Source organism: Bombus bifarius, unplaced genomic scaffold, assembly GCF_011952205.1.
Source record: "Bombus bifarius isolate JDL3187 unplaced genomic scaffold, Bbif_JDL3187 scf7180000008165, whole genome shotgun sequence".
NCBI lineage: Eukaryota > Metazoa > Arthropoda > Insecta > Hymenoptera > Apidae > Bombus > Bombus bifarius.
Genome location: NW_022884487.1, coordinates 1800915 through 1825897, shown reverse-complemented (window position 1 = coordinate 1825897; position 24983 = coordinate 1800915). Strand labels below are relative to the sequence as shown.

Sequence of the window (24983 nt, the reverse complement as noted above, 5' to 3'; positions counted from 1 at the left end):
AATTCTAATTCAAACTAGTACTGTACTAAACCGATAACGTCGCATGCGACATAAAAATGCGTATGGGGAATCAAGCGACTATCAAGATGAGAAACTCAAAAGAGCATTGAATGTCATGTGTTTGTGATTGATGATTACACATTACACAGTTAGCAATAGTTATAATATGTACATATTTAATCTTAACCAACACCGCTATTAATGTTGCAACACAAACAAAAATTTATCTTTCGACGATGGTAAGGAAAAAGAGAAAATTATTAACATGTATTATTATTTTTAACAAAATGAATTTTATTTTGCATGGAAACAAAAAATGATTGTTTCTTAATCTACGCACAGGTACTACAGTCATGTAGTGTTCATGTTATAATTGTAATATACAATATATAATACTAAAATTACATAAATATACAAGGCACATATACCTGCAACTTCTGATTATATCACATATACTTAATTAACTTGACATGTATTACTTATAGAGTAACGATTTATCAGAGATTTTGGATTGTATGTGACAATTAGACGATCATTAATGGTATCCTATATATAAAACTAGAGATATGATTTTCTTGGTATTAAAACAGTTTGTACAATTATACAGTTGTGAATTCTGTTTGGCTCTGTGAAGGATTGTGATATAAACCAGCCATGGATTCTTGCAAGGCTCTTAAGCATGCAACATGTGCTTTAAATCCACCTGCCCTTTCTGCTGAGGATTCAACGCGTACATGAGAGACGTATCCACGAGCTTGCAATTCTCTCCAACTAGGAGGTGTTGGGCCATCTGTCCCTTGTCTAATAGGAGTATAACAATACAGAGGACCTTCTTCGATCTTTGGTATGGGCATGTAACTCTGACCTCCCTGATTAGTAAATTTAATTCCTGTACTAAATTGAGTGACTTTAGCAGGTGCTGCTTTCTGTTCCTTCTTAGATGCTTGTATGACAGAGGCAAATGTCTCTACAATGCTCTTTGCATTTCCTTCTGAAAATGTAAGCTCATCTATTAATGCTTCCTTTTCACGGATCTTTTTCTTTTTAGCTTCAATTTCTTCTTTAGCTATTTCCAATCTTCTTTCTTCCTCTTTCTGCTTCTCTAACTCGATCATCTCTTCCAGTTCATATTCGTTTCTACCAATCTTAGATTTACTTTTTGTTATTTGATCTTTGTTGTCTCTTTTGTACTGTTCTATTTTCTTATTTGTTTCTACTACGTCAATATTATTAGCCAAGTTATATATTAATGTCTCAATTTCTTCTAAGTAATCATTGTATTCTCTTAACGTTGCAAAGTCCTCCTCCTTCTTGTTAAAGTCTCTAAGAATTCTTTTCCTGATGTTTACTTCCTTTTCTACCATAGGGTCCTCGAATAATTGGACACGGAAATTCGCTCTTCTCAGAGGAATTTTACATTCAGGACATGAGCCAGAACCTACAAAGATTATATGATAAGATTCTCTTAACGATTACTAACCTCAAAGATACTAACCTTTCAGAAATAACAAATCCACGCAGCTTTCACACAACGTGTGACCGCAAACGTTCACCATCATTTTTAATGATGGATTTCGATATTTGGTAGTTTTGCATCTTGGGCAAGCTTGATCATCCATTTTTACGAGGTACGAAAAACAAGTACGTAAACTTGTAGGAACCACAGTTTGCTTTCGCAGACTGATCGATCGGTTAAAGAGTAAAAAAATTCACATTCCGACGTATGACATAATTTTTAAATTCTAATCAATTGAATCACTCCGTATAGCTAAAGATCCAAAATACGATAACATTTTTATATTTGGATGTCCTGGCAAAGGATTCGTAATATTGTCATTCCGTGACTTAACCTATACAACTTGAAATTTCACATTACTACCATCTTGAAATTTGAAACTCGAACCACAATCGATATTGTAACATCGAATAATGAAGCTTCTACTATCGAAATCATTGATATCGAAAATGTTCATAACCACACAAACTAAATGCTTATTAAGCATAATATATAGTATTTCCATAAATTAATTGTCATATATAATTCATCAATTAACTGATTACAATGCAACGTTACGATTTAGTAACGAGTCTATAATGTTACAAATGTAAGATACAAATTCTATTATAGCGCTAAATAATTGTTTATATCATCATTTTTAAAGAAATGTTTGTATCAGATCGAAGAATAATTTCAATGTAATTCGAGGAATTATAGCTGTATTTCTCCGTTTTTATTCTTTGCTCTTAAGCGCCTAAACCGTAAATAAATTAGAAGATAAACTTATCGGAAAAACGTGCACTGCATGTTTTATCATCGACTGAATCTGCGCTTTTTCCACTACTTTCGATCATCGCGTACTGTTACGTGATTACCGAGGCAAAAAGAAGAAAGAAAAGAGGGAAAGAAATCTCTCACGAAGAGAGAAAACTCAAGTCGAATCCCTTGATACCAAAGCTGTACGTCTTTTGTGCGTTTCACTTCTAACGATTTAGGGCATCGATTTCTCTTTCAATTCCATCGTGTAAATTATACATTAAAAAGCAGCAGAAAAGGGACGCGATGCATGTCCATTATACTCGACAGAACAAAAGGGGGTGGTGTGCTTTGGTACTTCCTAAAGCTTCTCCTTGTTTCTTCTTTCCAACGACTGATACTACAAACGCCCATTATTCAACCTCTTCTTGTAAAACCATCTTGACGTTCAGTGAAAAATGTGCAACGACGTTCCTTAAGTAAACGTAGATATACCCAACATCTGTCCCGCTAACACGAAATATCCGAGATTAGCCAGAATCTTGTTCCATGGAAGATTTCCTAAAGTGAGCACCCTATCTCAGTCTTTTCTCGTCCCAAGCAGATTCACATAATGTCTTTTTTGAACGGCAAATTTTCTCGAGATTTACGCGTATCGTTTGTATCTATACGTATATATATCTGTATATCATGTATCTAACATAATTGTATCCAACATACTTGTATCTATAACACGCTATATGATATTTACATATTTAAAGGATTGACGTTTCAATTATTAAATTTGAATAAATACAACAGAAATATAATTAATAGGTTTTCATTAATTGTTTATTAAATGTAATAAATGACAAAATTCAAAAATCCGAAAATGACGAAAAGTGATTTCGATTTCTTTTGAAAATTTATTTATCAAACGTACGTTCAAAGAGGTCATGGTAATACATTGATAGTCGCAAACACCGCATAAACGACAAATATTTTGGCATTTTTAAAGCGAGCATTACGATGAGTATAGTACGATATTCGATAGCCAGGTCCGAGCAATTTCAACGGTCAAAAACATTCGAGGAAACAGCCTCGTTTTGTTTACTGTCTTTCATACGGACCGCGATCGAAGCGATAAGCTCGATCCAGCCCGTTTACGTGGAAAACGATGCAAAAGACTGACTCCTCTCTCTCTCTCTCTCTCTCTCTCTCTCCTCTTTTACCTTTCTCTCTTTTACTCTTACTTTGCGTTGCGCTGCATGAAATTTGTTACGGTGCATAACGTGTGTTGGTGCGTGTGACACGTGTACGACAATGACGACGACGAGGACGACGATCGGTCCAGTATGGAATTCGATTCTTGACTAGGGATGCTGCACGCTCACCCCGTTATGCATCGTTGTGTGCGTGCCTGTAATAGAACTAAAGGGATACGCTTGCGCCGGACGATGTCTACCCCATCTTCCCGTTGACTTCGGGTGAGGGAAAGCGGGGCGTGTGCAAGGACAGATGGCAGGGCGTCTCTCCCGGGCCGTGTCGCATGCACTGTCAGTTTCGCTCGGATACTCGTACACGAGTTTTATCGTGCTCTGTCTACGCTCGCCGCGCTCCTCGTTCAACGTACCAAACTCACTAAGGAGAGAAGATCCATCCGCGCACACGCTTCAGACGCATACTCCTCTTTTTCCAATTCGTTCGACAACACGGTCCATGAATCAGAAGAATTAGATCATCTACTTTACGTTAATCGTTCGCTTCGTTTAATAACGAAATACGAGTAGAACGTGAGATTACACCTAGACTTCTCTGTTTTTTCCACCGCCCGTTGCTACGTACAGAAGAATGAAAATCAGTTGAGATCGTTCGATTTGCATAGTAGAATATATATTATAAGAACACGGTGTACAAGTCGTCGAATGAATATCCCTTTCTTTTAGTTGTTTTTGTTCGTCAATTTCAAAGAACGCGAAGAAGTAAAAAAGAGAGGTTTTGTTCATCTATGTACCGTTGGTCAATTAAGTAGTTCACGGATAAAGACACGTTCCAGCGGGAAGAGAGAAGCACTAGTGTCACGTAAGTGGGAGTGAGACGGACTATTATGGGGAAGAAGTATCGGGGGCGATTTCTATGCATGCCAACGCGTAGATCTCGAATAGCGGAGACATAATGGCGACATTCAGTGAAAAACTAAAGGAAAATCGGATGCTTATCGATTCGTATCTCTTTTCACGAGTTTGATCTCTACACTAGTCTTTGTATCGCGAAATGCTGTATCGAACGCTCGACTTTGGATTATTGCACCATACCAGGGAGAAGATTAAAGCATCGCGGATGGGATGGATCGGTTCGATGGAAATAATTGATAAGTGAAAGTCTGATCTCGAGGAAGAGTGATCGCGGAGAACGCGAAAACTCCTTTATCTCCCACTATCTCGTCTCGTATAAACCTCGTATTACTATTCCATTCCTTTTCCTTTTTCCCATACATCTCGCCGGTTGAAACAAAGATAGTGGTGGATTTTTTTGAAAAACGCGACGGTTCTATCAAGCGACATCGTGGATCGAATATGAGAGAGAGAAACAAAAAATGAAGAGTTTATTTTTTACTCTGGGTCTATTGTTTTCGGGTAAGTGGAAATTCATCAGCCACGTGTTTAACTGTTCAAGGCGGATTGTTTTTTGAATCGGTTTGCGTAATCGTAGTTTGCCCGAACAATGATGCTTTTTAAAACGATTTAACTGAATTTTCACCCCGCCACTCAACCTCGCCGCCGTGGTTTGAAAAGAATTTCTCTTTGAAAAATTGTTTAGATTGAAAATAATGGGTAATGAGAAAAAGAGGTAATTTCTCGTGTGTATACCCTGCTGATTGCAAGCGGTATGAAACGGGGCGAATAAAGCACGCCGTTTCAAGTACAACGAATACGAATATAATCGCGGTTACACGAGCAACGACGGGTACCGCGATGAAAATATTGGGAACATTCGTTATAATAACGCGACGGCTGCTGCTGCTACTCGGGGTGCGATATATTTTTCCACGGGGATACGCACAAAAGAGAGAAAAGTGACAGAACGGGTTGCCAGCGATAGTTCACTGCCACGTATTATGAGATAAAGTAGTTTCTGAAACTGCTGCGTTGAAACTTTACCGAGTTACTTTAATACTTTATGACGAAACGTAGGCAAGGTCTATGTCCGAAACCGAAAATAGGAGATGCACGTATATGTGTACGTGCAGATATACATATGTACGTATGTATTATATACGTGGCCTTTTACCGCGTACCACTTCGGGACACGTTAAAATGATTTCTTGCCACTTCTGGCCCGTATATCGTACACGCCTCCTCTGGCGCGTACGAGAGTTCCGCGGTAAACACGAGGAGTTAACAAAATTCCGATAACGAATGACGAAACGTGGCGAACATTTCCTCTTTTCTCTATTCTACTCGCGATTTCCGGCCTTATAGCGGTTCGCGGTGCAGCGAAGCACGGGAAATAATCTTTCGGGTCAAAGAACAATCCACCGCAATCTGGAGATTGAAGCGAGCCCATTGAAAGCTGCTTTTCTCTGCATTTATATGTGTTTGTTTCTATGTATGTGTTTGTGTGTGTGCGTGTATATATATATATATATATATATATAAATATATAATCTTTACATGTACGCGCGCGAGATTGTTTTGGTTTTGTTCCGTGTATGTTTCTTCTTAAAGTGCAAAGACTTGCCCGGAGCACATCCGATTCCGAGATGCACGAGAATCGGGCACTGGAACCACTCGACCGTGGACCTTACTTTGACATCTCAGCGTCACGGAATGTCACCGCGTTGGTTGGCAAAACGGCCACCCTCACCTGTCGAGTACGGAATCTGGGCGATCGTACGGTAGGTAATCTCTCCTCTATTAAAGATGCGAGTCACGTGGTCTCTGTCCGCGAACGAGATTATCGGCTGTCAGCAACGGATAGAAATTCGATAATTCGCGGAGATTTTTCTCTTCGTAATTACTTTCGCTTGGAAACGTTAATGGGATGGCAACAGCAGCGCCTTTCAAGCTCAGGTATATGTGTTCGATGGAGTTAATGACGATTTTCAAAGAGAGTATAATGCGGTTGTGTTTCTGAAAGAGAGAAAAAAGCGAAAGAATCGGTCTGGTATATACTGCATAATGTGGCGAAATGTACAATTTAAGTTCGGCCATTAGACGGTTACGGCATAACGGAGTCGAAGTTAGCTATCGCGATACAGATAGGTACAAGAACGAAGTTTCCTATTTCTTTTCTATCGTTCGTTTTTCCGTTACCTATAGTTCCCCTATTTACCGGAGAAATTTAAGTAAAACAGAAAGCTTTTGCTTTTTCATAATATGCACGGCCGAGCAGTTTTTATTTCGCGCACCCTCCACTCCTTCCACCTATCCCGTCTCCTTTAATCCCTGTCCGTGCTTGCTCTTCAACCTTTCTTTCGCGAAGCACCGATAACGCTGTACAAAGTGCACTTTGTTTTCAAAAAAGTTTTTTTTTTCTCTCTCTCTTCGTCTCTTTTTTTTTCGTTCTACCTTTTCTTCTTTCTATGCTGTTGCTGGGGTCACGCAAGTCAGAAATCTCTCATTAGAGAAGAAAGGATATTATGGTATACCGAAAAAAGCACTGTCGACTTAACAGGCATAGCGAGAGCACGCGAAGAGATCACGTGTCGTGCGGTAAATGCACATATCAGGGTTCCATCAAGCTACTTATGGGATCCGGTGCATAATTCATCGCGGTACACGCGCGTGTCCTTTTCGAAAGTCTACTGCTCAGTCTGCCGTTTCAAGCGAACGCTATAATTCTCATGCAAACCCAGCCAGCCCATCTTCAGTCAGCTTTAATTGCAAGTAACGTTTTAAGCTCTACTTGAATTTTAAATAGCTACTGGTTAATCACAATCGATCAGAATACTATGGGCAAGGTGTTGAGTAAGTGCGTTTTATAAAAGCCTAACAAGGTGGCGTTTCATCCGTCTCCGTATATATAGCCAGGACCCACGGTTATCCGTCACGACTTTTTCGTTAATATTCTTTTGTGCGATGACGACGCGATGTACCGATTATCGGTATGTCCTAAATACTAATTTGTAGTCTATTTAGAAGCACACAAGAGCGCGCGCGCATGCCAGGGAAACGTGGTTTAACGAGCCAGAACAACAAATGGCATTAAACCATCAGCGTGCAATCAATGACGATCGCTGAAGGCGTGAAGTACGAACGTTTTACTCTGACTCTATGAGTGTGAGAGAGAGGGAGAGAGAGAGAGAGAGAAAGAGGGAGAGAGGGACAGAGAGAGACAGGGAGAGACAGACAGACAGAGAGTCTATACATCGAATGATGCATATTCAACGATTTTCATGTACATATATATACACATGCATATCGGATCGCATTTTGTTCCGGTATGTGCGTCGTATACGTGAGACCCACACAGACAAAAAGTTTGTCATGTAGCGGATAACGTTAATAATTATTTAGTCGACAACAATCGGTGTGTCCAACTGATGCAAATTGATGTTTGTGAATATATCAGGACGCGTTACAGGAGCATTAATTACAGTTATCTACGCTGTCGTTGTTGTCCTGGCAACATCACATTTCTTACGGTGCGCACGTGTACACACACCTGTGATACGTGTCATCGGCGCGGGATTCCCATCGAGCGGTTTTTACGCGTCAGATAATATGAGAATCAGAGGGATACGTTACACAGTTTTTTGAACATTCCCTGAAAAATACGGTACAGTAAATCTCTATGATTGTCCGCGTTTCCTTTTTTTTCTCTTTCCTCACCCCTGGTTGGAGGAAAACTCTATTGTTCGAATTAACATCGATACGCGTATTAGCTACAGCTTAAAAAAACATTCCTCGGTTATTCGATGGAAAAGTCAACAAATAATCGGTATATACGACTATCTCTCGGTAGCCGATAGAGAATATTATTTAAACGGACCGCCGCTTATCGGATATCAGAGATGGAATCAATTTCCAGCAGTTATTCATGCGAATTGATAGTTAAACGCAAGTGTTCGATTTCAACTTTAAATAGTTTCACACGCAAAATTACACGTCGATGGTCGTTTTATTATTCAACGGCATCTACTTACACGTGATAGCACCGCTGGCCACCATTGATCCGCTTTCAAGTCTGCTTTATGTTCACCTTATGAGATTTGTGCTTACTACGTGTTTTGATCCCTTCTATGCTACAACACGTGTATACGTGTATATATATATATGGCATATACCTGTCCTGTATGTAGGTTTCCTGGGTAAGGCACAGGGATATCCATCTTTTAACTGTTGGCGTTGAAACGTATACATCCGACCAAAGATTCGTGGCATCACACTTTCCCAGAACCGAAGACTGGACGCTCCAAGTGAAATATCCTCAGCGTCGTGATTCCGGGATCTACGAGTGTCAAGTGTCAACGACACCACCGATCGGCCATTCGATGCATCTCTCCGTCGTCGGTAAGTTCACATCTATGCTGTTCTTTACTCTTCATTCGTGTGTTTGTGTTTCGCAATCTTCCCGTCGCATCAGCCTGTCTCTCTTGTTTCGTCACCGGATACTCGTTAATTTCATTTCAGTCGAACGGCTATCGAATGGACGCGACCAACGTGTCCATAAGCAATTGTACAATTTGCCGCGTGCAATCAAGCGTAGCTATAGAGAATTTTTTCGCAATTTTGACTTTACTGTGAATTTCAATTAAACAGTTGTCTTTTTCCTCGTCAATTGTACGTGTAGCCAATTTGTGTGCACAGCATCGCCGCGTGAATTTCACCTTATGAAAGAGGAACATAGTGTATGTTTTATATATTCCCTTCCTCATTGGCCGGTTTAGTTTCACATCGTTCTTTTCTTGTTTATTTTTGTTCGATTCGAAGAGAAATTATTACGTATGGTGAGTCATATTTTCCTTTATTTTCTATTGTCCAGAACCTGTCACGTCGATCGTTGGAGAACCAGAGATGTTCATAAACAAGGACAGCACCATGAATCTCACTTGCGTGGTACGTCACAGCCCCGAACCACCGACCGCCATTTATTGGACCCATGACCACGAGGTATTGCATTTTTGATATATGACTGTATATACGTGTGTATACATTGTGTGTGTGTGCGCGTGTGTGTGTTGCGCAAATCATTTTATGCCCGTTCGTATAAATTATCGCAGAAAAAGAAAGAGCCGAAAGTAGGGCGAGCAGAACGTTATTGATCACCATTAACGTGAGACACGGATAAACGTATATAACTTTAATCCCGATCGCAAGAACACGGAGTCGTGTCTTTTTTCATATTTTCTGTTACCTATATCGGTATAGTAGTATCCGATAACAATAACAGGGGAATCCTGTTAAAATCAGATCAATTAATGGGAACGACGTTCAACGTGTAATTTTAATAAATTCAATTTCATATTAGCAGAAAAATTCCCAAGTCATATAGAAACTACGAAACGATAACGGGATAAAATATAGGATGCGATGACGGGAGAAGAGGGCGAAAACAGAATTTTCTACGCTAGGTACAGTGAATTACGAAACATTGTTCGCACGACGCAAGATCGGAGTCAGAAGTGGTCATATCGGCCACTTAATTATGTAATTTTTTCTAACTAGGTTAAAGGAATATTTGAGGGAACCACCTGCCTCCAGAAGCAAGGTTAATTTTCCCAACCGCCACGTTTCCATTTTTTTCTTTTCCTTTCTTTTTCCTCTCCCTCCCCTCCCCCCACTTTCTTTCATACTCGTTTCTCTCTCTGTTCTCGTTTTTTTAATTTCCTCCCTGCTAACGAGTATCCTTTTATACACGTATTACCAACGAGGCGAGCGAATTCCCGCGAATAGACTCGAAATTATTCAAATTGTAGTTTACGAAATGAATTATTCAATTATTTCCCGAAGAAGCGGTCGCCACGCTCCACGGCATACGGAACGAGAACCGCGGCTTTCGTCCGTGTCTTTACAAATTTACGCTCTCACTGAATTTTGATCGCGTTGGAATTCCCGAAAACTCCTTTTCCTCGCTACTATCGTCGTCCTCGTTCATTTTTACGGGAAAGTTTCCTTACCCTGTTCTGGAACTGTATTCCGAATCAAATAGTATTCAATTACGAAACGATTCTTTCTCTTTTGCAGTCCCCCGGTATCTTGTATGTATCATTGATATTCAATTAGCGGTAGCCCGTTTTATTATTCATTTCATTACCAGGTCTAGCCTCTTAATCAACTTCTACACCCTTATCTCTAACAACTCCGGTATCTTAGAGTGGATTCTTCGCTTGAAGGCAATGAATAAAACTATCTCACCAATTCGTCTACCTAATTCCTCCGTCTCAATACTTTTCGTTCGTTTCTCTCTTTCTCTTCATTTTCACTTTTTTCTTCTTTTTCCCTCAAATCCTTTTGCACATACACCCCTCTTTGTTTCCAACCTTTTCTACATTCCTTTTTACAATTCCACCTCGTTCCTCTCTTTTCTTCTTCTCTTCCTCTCTTCCTCTATCTCTTGAACTTCCTCCTGTTTCCCCTCCTATACACATCTGCCTCGTCCATCCTTTTCCCACCCAACGAAGCATTGTCTTTTCCGTCCATCCTTCTTAAGAGTGTCAGTTCTCTCTGGCAGCTGGCTCTTTGTGTACCACCGCGTCTGTCTTTACAATTCGCAGGCTTTTCCACTGTCTTTCACTCATTTTTACTCTCGTTCCTCTTCCTCATGCCCATTATCTCTGTCACCTTCCATGCAACAGAGCACGCCCACTTTCCCGCTCTATCCTTCGGCCCGGTATACGCAATTTTCCATCGTCCCTCCAACTGCTGTCCCCTACCCCCTACCCCACTTACCTCCTGTCCTCTCGTTTTCATCTTTTCTATCCCATCGTTCTCCTCCCCCTCTCCTCTCTTCATTCGCGTCCACGCTCTTCATCCGTGTTCTCACTCTTTATCCCCACCATTACTACTCTAGCGTTCTCTACCTACCCTATCGACTTTACAGTGCTCAATGTCTCCCTTTTTCTCTCATATACTGTCCTTTCTTCGTCATTCTACCAACTCGTCCCTCCCCTACACGCCACCACTCCTCTTCACCGTTATTTATCTCGCCTATTCCCCCTTCAAACAGGCTGCTTCTGGTGTATCAGTTCTCGTCCCTCCTCCACGCATATCCCTCTCGTTCAACGCCAGACAGTGTGTCAACACCTGCACTACACACACTATGGTCTTCGTGTTGCCTTTCTTCCCTTTTTTCTTCCCCTTGCTTTCTTCTTCGCTTTTTTTTCAATTTCCTTCTTCTTTTAACTCTTCGATTTGGATTAGGTTTATCCCTCCCTTGTAATTTGATGTTTTATTTGTTTTATTTATTTCGTTAGAGTAGATTTCTATTCACGTGACTCTGTTGGTGGGTTGTACATATGTGATGTGTTGTAACATATGTGAACTTAGATTATATTGTGTAGCAAATTAGCCCTGTTGTTATTACATGTATTGTTGTAAATATAGAAACGAGACGAATTTATGTTATTAACCAACATAATTGAAGTTCGTATAACAGACGTTCACGTTAGTGTGCATGAGTTCAACTGCCAGCAGTTAGCTTAACCTATTAGCTGAGTTTAACGAGAAATGGCTATAATCAAAACATTAAGAATGAATCAAATGGATCGAGTTTCACCTTTGTAAATCTATTTTTCAAATTTTCAGCTGGAATCTCAACGCAGTATAATATACAAATATACTATATCGTATGTAAGGCAGTTATTACGTATGAGAGGTTAGGAATCCGTTTGACGAATTAAATTATCTTTTCTGATTAATAGGTTAATTATTAAAATTTCCTTCAAATAAATAAAGGTTTTTTTCATCTATCTTGCGACTCTTTTGATTGTATATTTGTTTTAGTATTTTACGTTGTTACTTCTTGAGTTGTCAATAGAGTACACTAGTGATGAATATTCGTGGTCGTTGTAGGTGTTTCAAGGGAGGTAGCATTGTTTGAGGAGGGATTGTGAGTTTTGCAAGTTCGGTTTGGAGAAGTTTGCGATGGGATTAACTGCATGATTGTGTCGACGCTGTTTCTGTCGCGTGGGCCGTACTAGTCGTACATGCACCACGGCAGAGCGTGGATGGATATCTGGATTTAAAATCTTTTGCAAAATGGCGCATTGCTATAGAGATATTAAGAATTGTTGATTTATATAGGGACTTGGCGATTAGGTATCTTTCTCTTGTTCATAAAGGTTATTCTATACTAAGATTCTGGTGGACATAAATTTATCGTTAGCAACAATGAAACAGATACTATTCACGTCATTGTATTGTATCGTTTGGTAGAAATGTAAAAAAATCAGTTATAATTATTAAAAAGTAGCGTTCAATGTAGCAGTCAAACACACGCAAATAAAATTCTATTCTTTAACAATTATAATTAACTTTTGTATATCGTATCTATACGTGTGAAAATATTATTACTATAGCAGTTAAATATACAAAGGACACGAAAATTAAAGACTTTCAAATATTATGATATTATTTTTGGTTAATGTTTTAATATCTTGAGTTTTCATATTTTTTATACTTTTAACTGCAATAGTAATATTTTGTGGCAGATACATCTATATTTACAATGAGATATGGCATATTTTTCGACCTGGCGAGAAGGCAGTATCCAATTTTTAAAAATAAACGTAACAGGTGAGATATTTCTTTATTTAAACAGTCAAATTTTTTAATAATTTCGCTGTACAGATTTATGTGCCACAAGAATCACTAAATTTTCATTAAAACAGTTATTTTTTATTTACTATTTTCACAGTTGCAAAGATATTTTGATCGAATCGTAAAATATGTGTATACGAATTTGTAGGAGATGTTTTCTCTTTGAAGCATTTAAAAGTAGCATGAAAATAGGAAAAAACGTGGAGCTGCGCGGCGAAAACGGGAAGTCACGAAGAATCAGTCCCGCGGGCGTTAACCAGACTTCCGGCGTAATTAATTTCCGATCGATGAGAAAGTTAGCGGAAGATTTAATGTTCCTAGAGTTATTACATTCCTTCCAAACTCTTCACCGGAAGTATAAGTATATCCCTTGGGAGGAAAATCCCTTCAAAACGATTTCTCTAATTATATCCTTTATCGAAGGTCACAGAAGTACAACGCCTTTCATAAGTCGCCAAACATTTACCAGGTTTAATCTTTTAAGACATATCTATTGACATGGACTGGCTTATAAAAGTATTTGGATGTTTATCATAAAAACTTTTATGTCCATATTGTATTTACTGTATAAAACATTTTAAAATTTTATTAGCATCGTAACAAGACACAATACACGACATAATATGATAGTGGCCTTTGTTTGAATAGAGGAGTGTTAGCAATAGTAAAAGAACTCCTATTTAATTTTCATGGTAGAAGCGAAATAAAATATGAAGGATATATAATTTTCCATTCTTTACCTTTTTTCGTTAATTCAAGCATGATTTCAAAAGATATAGTGAATTTTATTGTAAATAAATATGATTGAATGTACACAATTTTCGAATGAATAGTTAAACTTAACCTTAAAGTGTATATTGCATATCTAGGAAAGATAAAAAATAATTATCTATTTTTGATGTATATGAATTTTTTCTTGAACAAGTATATAATTTTTTATTACAAGTTATATAATTTTTCTTAAAACAGGTCTATGGTAAGATTTTTGAGATATAATATAATTTAGTTTTCCTTCTATTACACCCGGTTAATAAGTGTCAGCTTCATCTTGTAATTATAACGGTCATTTATCCCTAGCCTGAATGTATAGTTGGTGGAAGAGATATAGTGAGGTCGTAAATTAAGGTATTAATCGGCGGACCCAAGAAAAAGATTAATGGACTACATATCTCATTAAAAAAAGTTATATAATCCTCTATTCTTTTCCTAGATCTAAGTGCATTATAGTTCGTATTGTTATAGTATTTATTGCTAAAAAACGAATCTATTTCGAAAAGACAAATAATAATTGTTGAATAATTTGACGAACTATTATAAATGTCCACTGTGTTACTGTATATCGTGCTTTCTATATGTAGGGTCTACAGGACGAGTTAATTCCGTTACTCTCATAATTAGCTAATCCTACTAATAATAACAACTTATGTTACCGTGTTTTAAAAATATACAAATTAACGCATGGTAGTGATATATCTGATTTCTGAATGGTAGTATATTTTTCTTACGTCATGACTACCGTTAATCTTGAGAAACATTCGCCATCTTCACTGCGTACTTTCCTTTTATCAAGTTTGTATGATTGAACCTAACCTATCTTGTTATTGCAATTAGACTACCGCTTTGCTTCTATAATTAGTTAATCCTATTAGCGACTTGTATGCACATTTAAAGATCATTTAAATTAACACATGCAACTGATGTGAGTATCCATCGATTTATGAATTAGATATATGTATTGTATATTTCATGTTTCACGTTCATCCTGTTGCTACCCTTTCGATTCTCCTAATTCCAACGAGACCGATTTCTTTTCCGTTATTATTTTCCTGTCCAATACCATTTCTACTATATTCAATAAGGCAATGAACCAATTAGTCGATAAAAAAACTTTTTCGATCTCCAACTTCCCCCACCACTACTCTTTCCTCTCCTTCCCCTCCTTTCCTCCTTCGACCAAAGTGCTCCACCTATTCTTTTTTCGTCTGTTCCAACTTCAGCAGCGTCCATTTTTACTTCTTGCTCAAACTCTTCCTTTTGTTATTTTTCCTCCGACCACCTTTTAGGCGGGTTTCCACCGGGGAGTTTCTCTTTCACGATTCACTCGACGCCCACCGTGGACGAGGTGACCGTGCAGAACGATCGGATTAATTTTTTTTTTCTTCCCCTTTTCCTTCTTCTTCTTCTTCCCCTTTTTTCTTCTTCTTCTTCCTTTTCTCTTTTTTGTCGTTGAAATCCATGAGGCTTATGAATCAATTTTTTAATCACTCGATTACATCAACCATCAGTTCCGTTTCCGATATAGACATAGGTGCTTTTCCTTTTTCTTTTTCTTTCTCTATTTTTTCTTTAACTTCTTCCTTTTCTTTGTCGTTATAATCCACGAGGCCTCTGTATCAATATTTTAATCACTCGATTACATCAGCCATCAGTTTAGTTTCCAATACAGGTACTGCTGCATTTTATTTCTTTTTCTTTCTCTATTTTTTGCTTGATTTCTCTCGTTTTTTTTCCGTCGTTGAAATCTATGAAGCTTATGAATCAATATCTTAATCATTCGATTACATCAGCCATCAGTTTCGTCCCCGATACAGACATGGTTGCTCTTTTTCTTCTCCCTCTACCTCTTTCTCTTTTTCTATTTTTTGTTTGATTTCTTCTTCTTTTTTTTTCGTCATTAAAATCTATGAGGATTATGAATTAATTATTTAATCACCCGATTACATCAGTTGCCAGTTCCGTTTCCGGTAAAGACAGGTTCTTTTTCTCCTTTCGCTGCTTATTACGATTACCTTTTTCGAATACTTCGTTAAACTTCCACGCCAACTACTCCATCTAACACGATCTTTCTCTCATTCACGCACACAGCTTCACTACATTCGCCTGTCTAAGTAAGAACATCTTCCGTTAGTTAAACATAACTTTGCTGTGAGTTGTGAGGGTAAGGTTGTCGTTTCCTTCATTGTTGGAGTTGTGTTCTTCTTCTTTTGTTGGGTCACTGTTTGTTTGTTCTTTAAGAGAGAGAGAGAAAGAGAGAGAGATTTGAGGTTGGGATTGGTTTGATACACTTTAGGCTTCGTTACTTTTTTAGTAATTTTTCAAAGTAATATTTATGGAACGATGCGAAAAGTGAGGTTAAGTGGAGTAAAATGTAAAAATAGATAGATATCGATATCGAGATTGAACAATTTCAGTACCACCATTCGCATTTTTGATTGTACGAAATTTTCAAATTTTAATTCTTCAACATTTTCAAAATTTCAAATTCTCATACTTCTAAAATTCATCGTGCAATGGTATCATGTTTACTCAAATTCTATGCGCTACTTTACTGCTTGGTCCTTGATTGGTTATTTACGATACTAAAAACAAATGAAATATGTTTTTATTTCGGTTTTAATAAAATTATTCAACAAAATCATTTAATCTGACATCGACGATAAATATTTCATAATGTACATCGTGCACGTGCGACGTACAGCGTTGGTTTGAGAATCGCTGTGCTAAATAATTCGAAACTCTGCCATCCGATACAAAACTACAGTTCGATAGTATTGGACATTTAAAAATAGATATGCAGTAGCAGACAAAAGGAAATTTAAAATTGATGCCCATATCTATATACGTATGAATTTCCAGTAATTTTCGTATTTCACGCCGTGTTATACGTATATACCTATATATTTACATCGTATTTATTCATTGCTTTCCGCGATAAATACTCACACTAAATTTCACTTCCTACGCTTTTATATTTTATTTGCCTTTTATTTCATCGTTTATTTTACTTTTTTCTTCTTTAACTCTAACCTTACCAGGCTCGGTTTCAAACTTTAATTTAAAATTGTACATTCATTATTATTCCTTTTGTTCATCTGACTTTATGTAAATTCTTATATTATTTGAACAATCAATTTCTCAATTTTTGTTAACACAATGAATAACAAAGAAATAACAATGAATGTACAACTTAAAATGAAATTTTGAAACTGGTCATTTGACCAGGTCTGGTAAGGTTAGTGTTAAGTTAATTATATTGGCGAATTTTAATTGGAAGGATATTATATTTAAAGTGGATTAGAGAATTATTGAAACGTGTAAATGCAGATATTTGTTACAGTACGTTTGTTTTCCAAAGAAACAAAAGATTATAATGAAACGTAGTACGTTTAATAAAACAGGAATCTTCATACTTGACAGCTGTAAATGAAGTAGTCGCTGCATTTTCGTGAATCGGTATTATTACATTGTACTGATATCCTTGTAACTTCGTTTCTACAGTAGCTATTCGCTAATTCAAGTTTACAACATCCAACTGTCCTGTTAATTATGGAAGGTATAAAATTGTTCGTCTGTTACTTTTTGCCCTAGTTTAATGAAGCAAATAATGAATTATTTGTCGGATTCTGTTTCAACAGCAAGTATCAAGTTGCATCTCCGTTACTCGAAAATGTAATTCCTCCAACTAATGGTCTTATAAGAGATATAAAACCAATTTTATATAAATATTGTATTGTTATATGGTATAACATATTAATTTATTTTTTCTGCCAGACGGCTTTGCAAATTTCCAAGTAATTTATTCGTTAAGGAATTATCAAAAAGTTCATATTTTAAACATTTTCAAATTCACAATTTATCCATCGATAAGTGTTCAATGTTTCATATTCTAATTTAAAAATCAAAGGAGAATGTTAAAAAATGGCTATTTTTGCACCGCGGTTCATTTAAGAGCATCTCCCTCGAAGAACGAAAATTGTTATTAGCGTTTATCCGAAACGTGATGGGCGAGTTGAAAAAAATGAACGTACAGATGAAAAAGTGGTAGTGGGTCAAATTTACCCGTGCGTTACATACACACTTAATCTTCATTTTTTTCAAATTCTGCCCCAGCTACAGTATGATTATTCGTCCATATCGACATAATAATTCTTCAGAAATTCTGCTGGCAAATCAATTGAAGTTTGAAATCGGACAAATCTGAAGTACCAGATTGTTGTTACGTGAGAACAATAGCCAACGATTCTATGATACTTCGGATTTGTTAGATTCCAAACTTCAATTCACTTACCAGCAGAATTTCTAAAGAATTATTTCGTAGGTGGATCAGAATCTGAAGAAGATGAAGATTAAGTATAACGCGTGGGTAAGTTTGACTGCCATTTTTTCATCTTTGCGCTCATCTTTTTCAACTTTCCCAGTTAGTTTACGTTTCACTTTCACATTTCACATAAATGCTATAACGGTTTCCCTCCCTTCAAAGATTCTCAAATTTATCGTAAATGGCCATTTTTTGACATCCTTTACAAAAGTTCCAAGCTCACAGTTTATTTATTAAAACTTTATATTTTATTCCTCAAATCGTTGTATGACTTTGATAAATTTTTGCTCGTGTCACATGTTATTAGGTTGTGTAACAGGATTGATTTCTATATAATCAGCGGCACAAGTGATCTCTTCATTTGTTTCTTCAAACGTGAAAGTAATCTTCCTACGATATGCATCCCCGTTTTACATCTGTGGCGGATGAAAAGAGAGTTTTGCGTTTCGTCCCAGGACTACCGGTGAACTCATCAGTAAGGTTATGCCCGGTAGTCCCTGCCTTAGACGTAGAGGGAGTCTCGCTAGGTGCGGTATTTGTATCATTCGCTCGTATATTCGACCGCTAGCGAGATAGACAGACTCGTAGCCCTCTGATGTTGACGGTTGGTACCCGCGGATCCAATGGATCCCGCGGACGCGGGAGGTATTGCGCCGCGTTGATGCCTCGACCTGTCGGCGTCCTATTGATACCGATCCGCCACACATAATATCAACGTATCTACAAAATTTTCCACTTTTCGTGTAAAATCAACTTCTCGTCGAAAATGCGAGAAACGTTTCGAAGAATGAATTCTATTTATTTCTGTGAAATAACCAGATGGTTATATCTGTTGGTCTAAGCTTGGATATATCGGTTAACTCACGCGCAACTCATTTCACCCATTTTCTTTACTTTTCCTATTCGTGCCAAGCGACGAATAATGGTAGAATGACTTCCTCTCGCTCAAAATCCTATTTCTCTTGTTGTTTGTCGTAGATTATTTTCAGTAATATCTCTTAAAATGTTATCGTTGCTGGTATTTCCCAACCTTTCCTCTCGTTTCATTTCCTAATGAAAAATCACCAATCTCGAATCTCAGTCCAAATATTCGACTGACGTTTACACAACTTTTTGACAAATGCTAAATTTCTGTTTCCACAAACTTTTATTTCTTCTTCATCAAGTTTATGTTTCAATACAAATACCACACGAATATGACTATTTTTTAATATTTTTATTATTCTTGTTTATACTTCACTGATATTACATGTTTTTGTTTCTTTTTAGATTATTCTTTCTCTTTCAATCGAAGCATGATTTCAGAGAATCATATTATGTGGTAACTTTTCTTAGATATTTCGACATACTTCCTAGTAAACGCATAATATTATTTTCCTGTTGTTTAATATTCATAAGTAGATATATTTAATAAATAAAAAATGGCGAAAGATACAGAAGAATTATTTTTCTCTGTCTTTAATATGTTCGTCACTCAAAAGATAAAATCTTTTATTTTATACGTGAATTTCTTCTCTTAACTCTTGATAAGTAAAATTCTGTTTATCTCTGAGAGACCTTTTACCTTAATCCGAAAGTTAGTAACTGATAATAAAATAATAGTTATAATAAAGCAATTATTTGGCTTCAGTATACATAGTAGTACTAATGAAATACGATAACATAATGATGAACCATAAAATCAAATATGCAATACGTAGATATGTAGGTTATGTAATCCCAAAGTTATGAACACGGCGTTATGAAAGGTCGACATTATTGATAAGAATAATACTGACGATAAAATAAAATTTAATAATATTTATCAATGTAATATGTATAGTTAATATAGTGACTTATGAAAGTGTGTGAAACATTGGAAAACATTTATGTTCGATTGTCCCAAAAGTTTCTTTCCTTTTATAAAGAAGTAATAGATGCACAACATTCTTTGTTTTATATTATTTTATTGGATCAAATGGAGAATTGGAATTGCATGAAACGAATCATACGTAATTCAATAAAATAATGTAAAACATATTTCTCTTATAAAACGAAAGAAACATTTGGAACAACAATAGATACATTATGTGTTATATGAAACGTTTTGAAGCTTCATTTGCGTTGTAATATTTGAGGTTATGTCGATAACGTATAAAATGAATTGAAAAATGCAATAAATGTATGGAGGTTATATGTTTACTGTAAATATGTATAAATTTTGTCGGGACCACAAAAGTATTTAATACAGTATGAATGACTGTTTTAAATATATAATTATTACGAAAAGTTGTCTTATTAAATTTATCGAGGCTTGTTAATATAACAGATAGCAGACTTTATAGTACTTTTGTGACGTTTTCGAAGCGTACAGTTAATACAAATGTCTTGCAACTTTTGTATACATTTTCCAACTTGTTTCAAGCTTTAACAATAACCATTACAGTTGTGTTTCATTACCGTGCTAATGAAGTCTCAGATAGTTAGCATAATGTATAATTTTATTCATACGATGTTTTCGTAGTCGCAATAAGCAATTCAGCGCAGCTTAATGTTCATTCCATATATTCAATAACATTTTATTGTTATATTAACAGTACTGAGTGTATTAATAATATGTCTATTACAGTCTTAACGAAGTTTCACGAACTTTTGTACAGCATGCAAATATGTGTATTTCTAAAACATTTTTATAATTGTTGCAATTATTTCATCGCGATTACATAAGATTTAGTAGAATCCTATTGTATTGGCAATAGAAACCATTAACAATATGATCGTTATAGTCGTGTCTTGCTGCAGTGTTATTGAAGTTTCAAAAAATTTTGCACAACATAAACGATATATTCTTATATCTCTAGCATTGTTATAATTACTCTAACCATTATCGTTTTTGCATATGGATTCATTTCGTAGCATTCAATAACGCCCCGTTATATTATCAATAAAGCTTATTATGTTAACAGTATACACACTTACAGTCTCCTCTCTTTACAGAGTTAGCAAAGTTGTAATATTATATTGTTCTCGAAGTTCCAAAAACTTCTACATACAATACACTATAACTCTAATATATTCGTAACATTATAATACATTACAATACTGTACTCTTATCGAAAATCATCCTAATCATTCCTATGAAGTTTGATCCTTCGTATGGACCTATTTCACAGCACTCAATAGTATCCTATTGTATTACCGACAGAGCTCCGAAACTTTCTCCCCGCAGCGCATGCAATTTCTCTACGCTTGATATATTCTCTTAACCACACCCTTTTACTTGACTCAAACCGATGCAAACGAATCGAGTCCACGGTCGAAATTGTTCAAGCGGTTCCATTAAATTCTCCGGTGTTATTGGCGTTTATAAACATCCAGAGAATCCGTGGATCGCGCGGTACGAACGCGCGTAGGCCTGCGGGGAATCTGATCAATGTGCCACGATTACGATCAAAAGTGGCCCGCGCGCATACGTGTGCACGCCCCGCGTTCAAAATTTCACTCTTCATCTCCACCATCTCTATTCTGCCCACCCTCCGACCATCCCCTCCCCAAATCCCTCTTCTGCCGAAAACCTCTTTCTGAAGAGAGATTAACACGTTCGATCCAGAGCCGAGGTCACCGACGAGACGCCAGGGATGCTCACGATCGCGAGCACCTATAAAGTGGTGCAAGCCAGATAAGATACTACGTAGAATGTAGAGAGCAGTAGGTCGATGTTGATTCACATACTTGACGTTCGAGACATTTTCTGAAGTGCTGAGAATTTCGGAAGAATTTTCTTTTAATACATTCGCTTTGTTTTGATTGCTTATTATATATGTATTATTATAAGAATAGTCTTTTCGGCCGTGTTTTTACTATTCAGTTGTGAAAGATTTTTGAAAGGTTTTATCTTTTGAAGGAGGTGTTTTTTCGGCTTTGCTTTCATTACTATAAGGTACGTTGAATAACTTCTTGAAAATCCAAAATATAAATCCAAGAAGCAGTTTCAAATTTTTAGAATCTCATTTCACCAGAATATATAAAAATGGATCAAATGAATTCATATGTAATTACTAATACTAAAAATTAAACAAGAAAATACACTAAAACCAAATATTTAAGAACTATTTATACTTTACTTATAAAAATGTTTATTTATTTCTTTTTAATCAAAATATATTGATCTAAAAGTTTCTGCTATTTTAAAGAAAGTGAAATTCAAATATATCGAGTACTAAAACTGAACAACAATATTTCTATTTTATGTATTGAAATGTATCTTTCATTTTTGATCATTTTAACAATAAAAGAGGTTAAGTAAAAGGTGTGCGTGCGTGCGTGCGTGCGTGCGTGCGCATATAATGCCGCCTTTAAGTGTCACGGAATTATCAGGGTTTGAGGTTAGGTGCTTTCAGGATAGCGTCGAAGCCTTAAATCGCAATACAAGCGACGGTAAGATGAAGTGGCGAGAGCCACAAAACGGTTCGGTTCATCGATGTATTACGTCGCGCGTGCCAGGACGGCTGGAAAAACGTGGACCGTTGATGAATGGCAATTTTTTGTAGGGAGATACGGTAAGAGAGCGCGGTTAGGGTGATTGAGTTTCAGTGCGAAGTAGGATGATGGGTGGGGTGTGGAATGTTCGAGCATGATGAACGTGCAAGGGATGGTTGGAATTGGTGAGTAGTTTAAAGTTGTGTAGATATCGCTGGATTCTAATGATAGTTTAAAACAGGTCATGTGATGTGAGGCAGAGAGTAGTAACCAGGATTATCGTGATGGAATTTTTAAGTCTACAGAAGATGGATTGTTCTGTATGAAACTATTGTAAATTGTTCTGCTGAATTTTCAAAAAAAAAAAAAAAATTGCTGTTGGATATTTTGTAGTCGACGATAGGTTTTCTGCAGATTATTATCAGTTTCCTAAATGATGTATTATTTAGTTTGCATAGTATTAAGTTGGAAAAGTAGATTGATATGTGAGTTTCAGTGTTAGCTATCGTGTATGGTATCAAATTTTCGTACGTGTCTTTTATCTTGAGAACGCAATCTTGATTTTAGTCTGTGTTTGAAAATGTTCCTTCTACGCATCATTATGAGTTGTGATCCTAAAATATCAAAAGGGATAAAAAATAGATTAAAAGAATATTTAAAGAGTTATATGAATATTGGATAAAAGATATACAGGCATAATGTAGAATAAAATAAATAATCTAGACATAGTGGCATGATGATAACATAACCTATACGTAGTAACGGGGAGAATGATATTATACAAAGATTTAGAAAAATGAACTTTTTACTACCTGATATCAATCTTTCATGGAATGACAATTTTTCCGAAATTATACTAATCGTCCATAAATAGCATGTATATTATTATTGAACAAGATTTGCGTGAATCACCATATCATTCGTGCGACAAAATACTGCAGATTTCCTCTAATGGATCGCAATAGTGAATTGGCACAGAGAGACATGTCCCATCGTGAGTCTTGATACTAGTAGACTACAGTATCACATATATCACAAATGGGTATTGACATAGTACGATATAGATCGTCGCTGTTTAACAATGGCTTCATACCGACCATTGGTCTGACCCATCACCGAGTCATGCTACTTTATATTTACCAGAACGATGCACCGACAGTTGCTGTTGACATTTTCAACGTTGTTGGATTTATGTCATTTCATAATTCGTTATCGTGTAGCAATGAAAATTAGCTAGAATAACAGAGAACAACTTTTTTCAAAAAGTTTCGTCAGATAAGTAGAAAATGGATAATTAAATAATTTATAGAACTAAAGCGTGAAGTTAACTATGTGTATAATTTAGACTTGATAACTTATACAGACATAATTTATGCTTGAATAATGTATCTAATATGGTGGCTCTTGCATAGTCAACGTTACTATACTATTCTTTTATCTTTATTTATTTTATCTCATATAGTAAGTCTTACGAGAGCTCATAGAAGCTTTTTATGAATACCTTACTAATCTGAAAATATAGAAATCACAAGATATTTATTGCAAACATACATTTTACGAAATATTCGAAGAGCCAGTTATTTGTTGTATTAATGAGCCATAATATTTAAGAGATCCATCTTTAGAACTATATAATATATGTTTAAGACCACTGTTCATATTAATAACAATTTTTTATTAGTTAAATGTTTGTAATAAATATCTTTTAACTTTCAAATACATATATACATTTTCAGCCTGATTTCAAGTTTTACCAATATAATCATGACATCAAAAAAAAAAATCAATCATGAAGTCAAAAAACGTTTATATAATACATATAATATATACATACAACTTTTCAATGGTATCTAAATTTCAAATACTTTTACGAGTAACTGTATAAATTCCAAGTCTTAGTAATCAGACAAGGTTAATCAAATGCGTCATACAGCTTCATAAATGTTCATTACAATCATACGTTGTGAAACGACGTCGAAATAACACTTTAGTATTATCATGGCAGCTCTCATGGAGGATCTCACCAGAAACCATTGCTATTCTCATTGAAAATATTAATTCCTCTTCCTCTTTCTCTCTTAAACGTGCCAGCACGTATATTTCTTTCCTCCTTTTTTCAATTCCCATACATTTTACTCGAGGTTAATGCAAACAGCAATCGAGAATTCGATTAATATTTGAGGAAAAATCTCTGCGGGCGAATAAAAATTTCTTTATGCTCTCGCGTTCCGCGGTGCTAGTCACTTTTTAATTTGCGCTTTTGTTTACCGACCGAGTCGAAAAGGCAATGGTGGCGATGAGCGCAAATTTATCCTACCGCGGAATCAGTTCCCTTCACACTGCTAATAATTAAAAAAATCTATGCCACTGGCATATTAACGTCCAGGCTAGCTATTTTTCCCCCGGGTGAAGAAATAGGAAACTGCACCCG

General features: G+C 36.3%; 2 protein-coding genes across 6 annotated transcripts in view; one reads left to right on the top strand and one right to left on the bottom strand.

Moving 5' to 3' along the window:
- Positions 1 to 273: 273 nt before the first annotated feature.
- On the bottom strand, positions 274 to 1911 carry LOC117209034 (CDK-activating kinase assembly factor MAT1). The gene is made up of 2 exons (XM_033450614.1): positions 1496 to 1911; positions 274 to 1438 (listed from the first exon to the last, which is right to left on the bottom strand). The coding sequence occupies exons 1-2, from the start codon at positions 1617 to 1619 to the stop codon at positions 600 to 602; spliced, it is 963 nt and encodes a 320-aa protein (XP_033306505.1). The 5' UTR covers positions 1620 to 1911; the 3' UTR covers positions 274 to 599.
- A 1827-nt stretch (positions 1912 to 3738) lies between these two features.
- Positions 3739 to 24983, top strand: part of LOC117209036 (lachesin-like) — a 59083-nt gene continuing 37838 nt past the window's right edge. For 2 of the 5 annotated variants that reach the window (XR_004487831.1, XR_004487832.1), the window contains exons 1-4: positions 3739 to 4869; positions 5962 to 6131; positions 8538 to 8748; positions 9221 to 9348. Coding sequence is in view for 2 of the 5 variants with exons in the window: in XM_033450617.1 (XP_033306508.1) it covers positions 4830 to 4869; positions 5962 to 6131; positions 8538 to 8748; positions 9221 to 9348 (549 nt within the window). In the remaining 3 variants the exon portion in view is untranslated. The remainder of the gene's footprint in view (positions 4870 to 5961; positions 6132 to 8537; positions 8749 to 9220; positions 9349 to 24983) is intronic. The other 3 variants (XM_033450617.1, XR_004487830.1, XM_033450616.1) reach the window with 3 other exon arrangements.

Excerpts from the sequence above, each read along its gene's own strand:
- LOC117209034 (XM_033450614.1), bottom strand. The coding sequence starts at position 1,619 with ATGGATGATCAAGCTTGCCCAAGATGCAAAACTACCAAATATCGAAAT. Across the intron at positions 1,439-1,495 it reads GGATTTGTTATTTCTGAAAG|GTTCTGGCTCATGTCCTGAA; the intron begins GTTAGTATCTTT and ends TAATCTTTGTAG.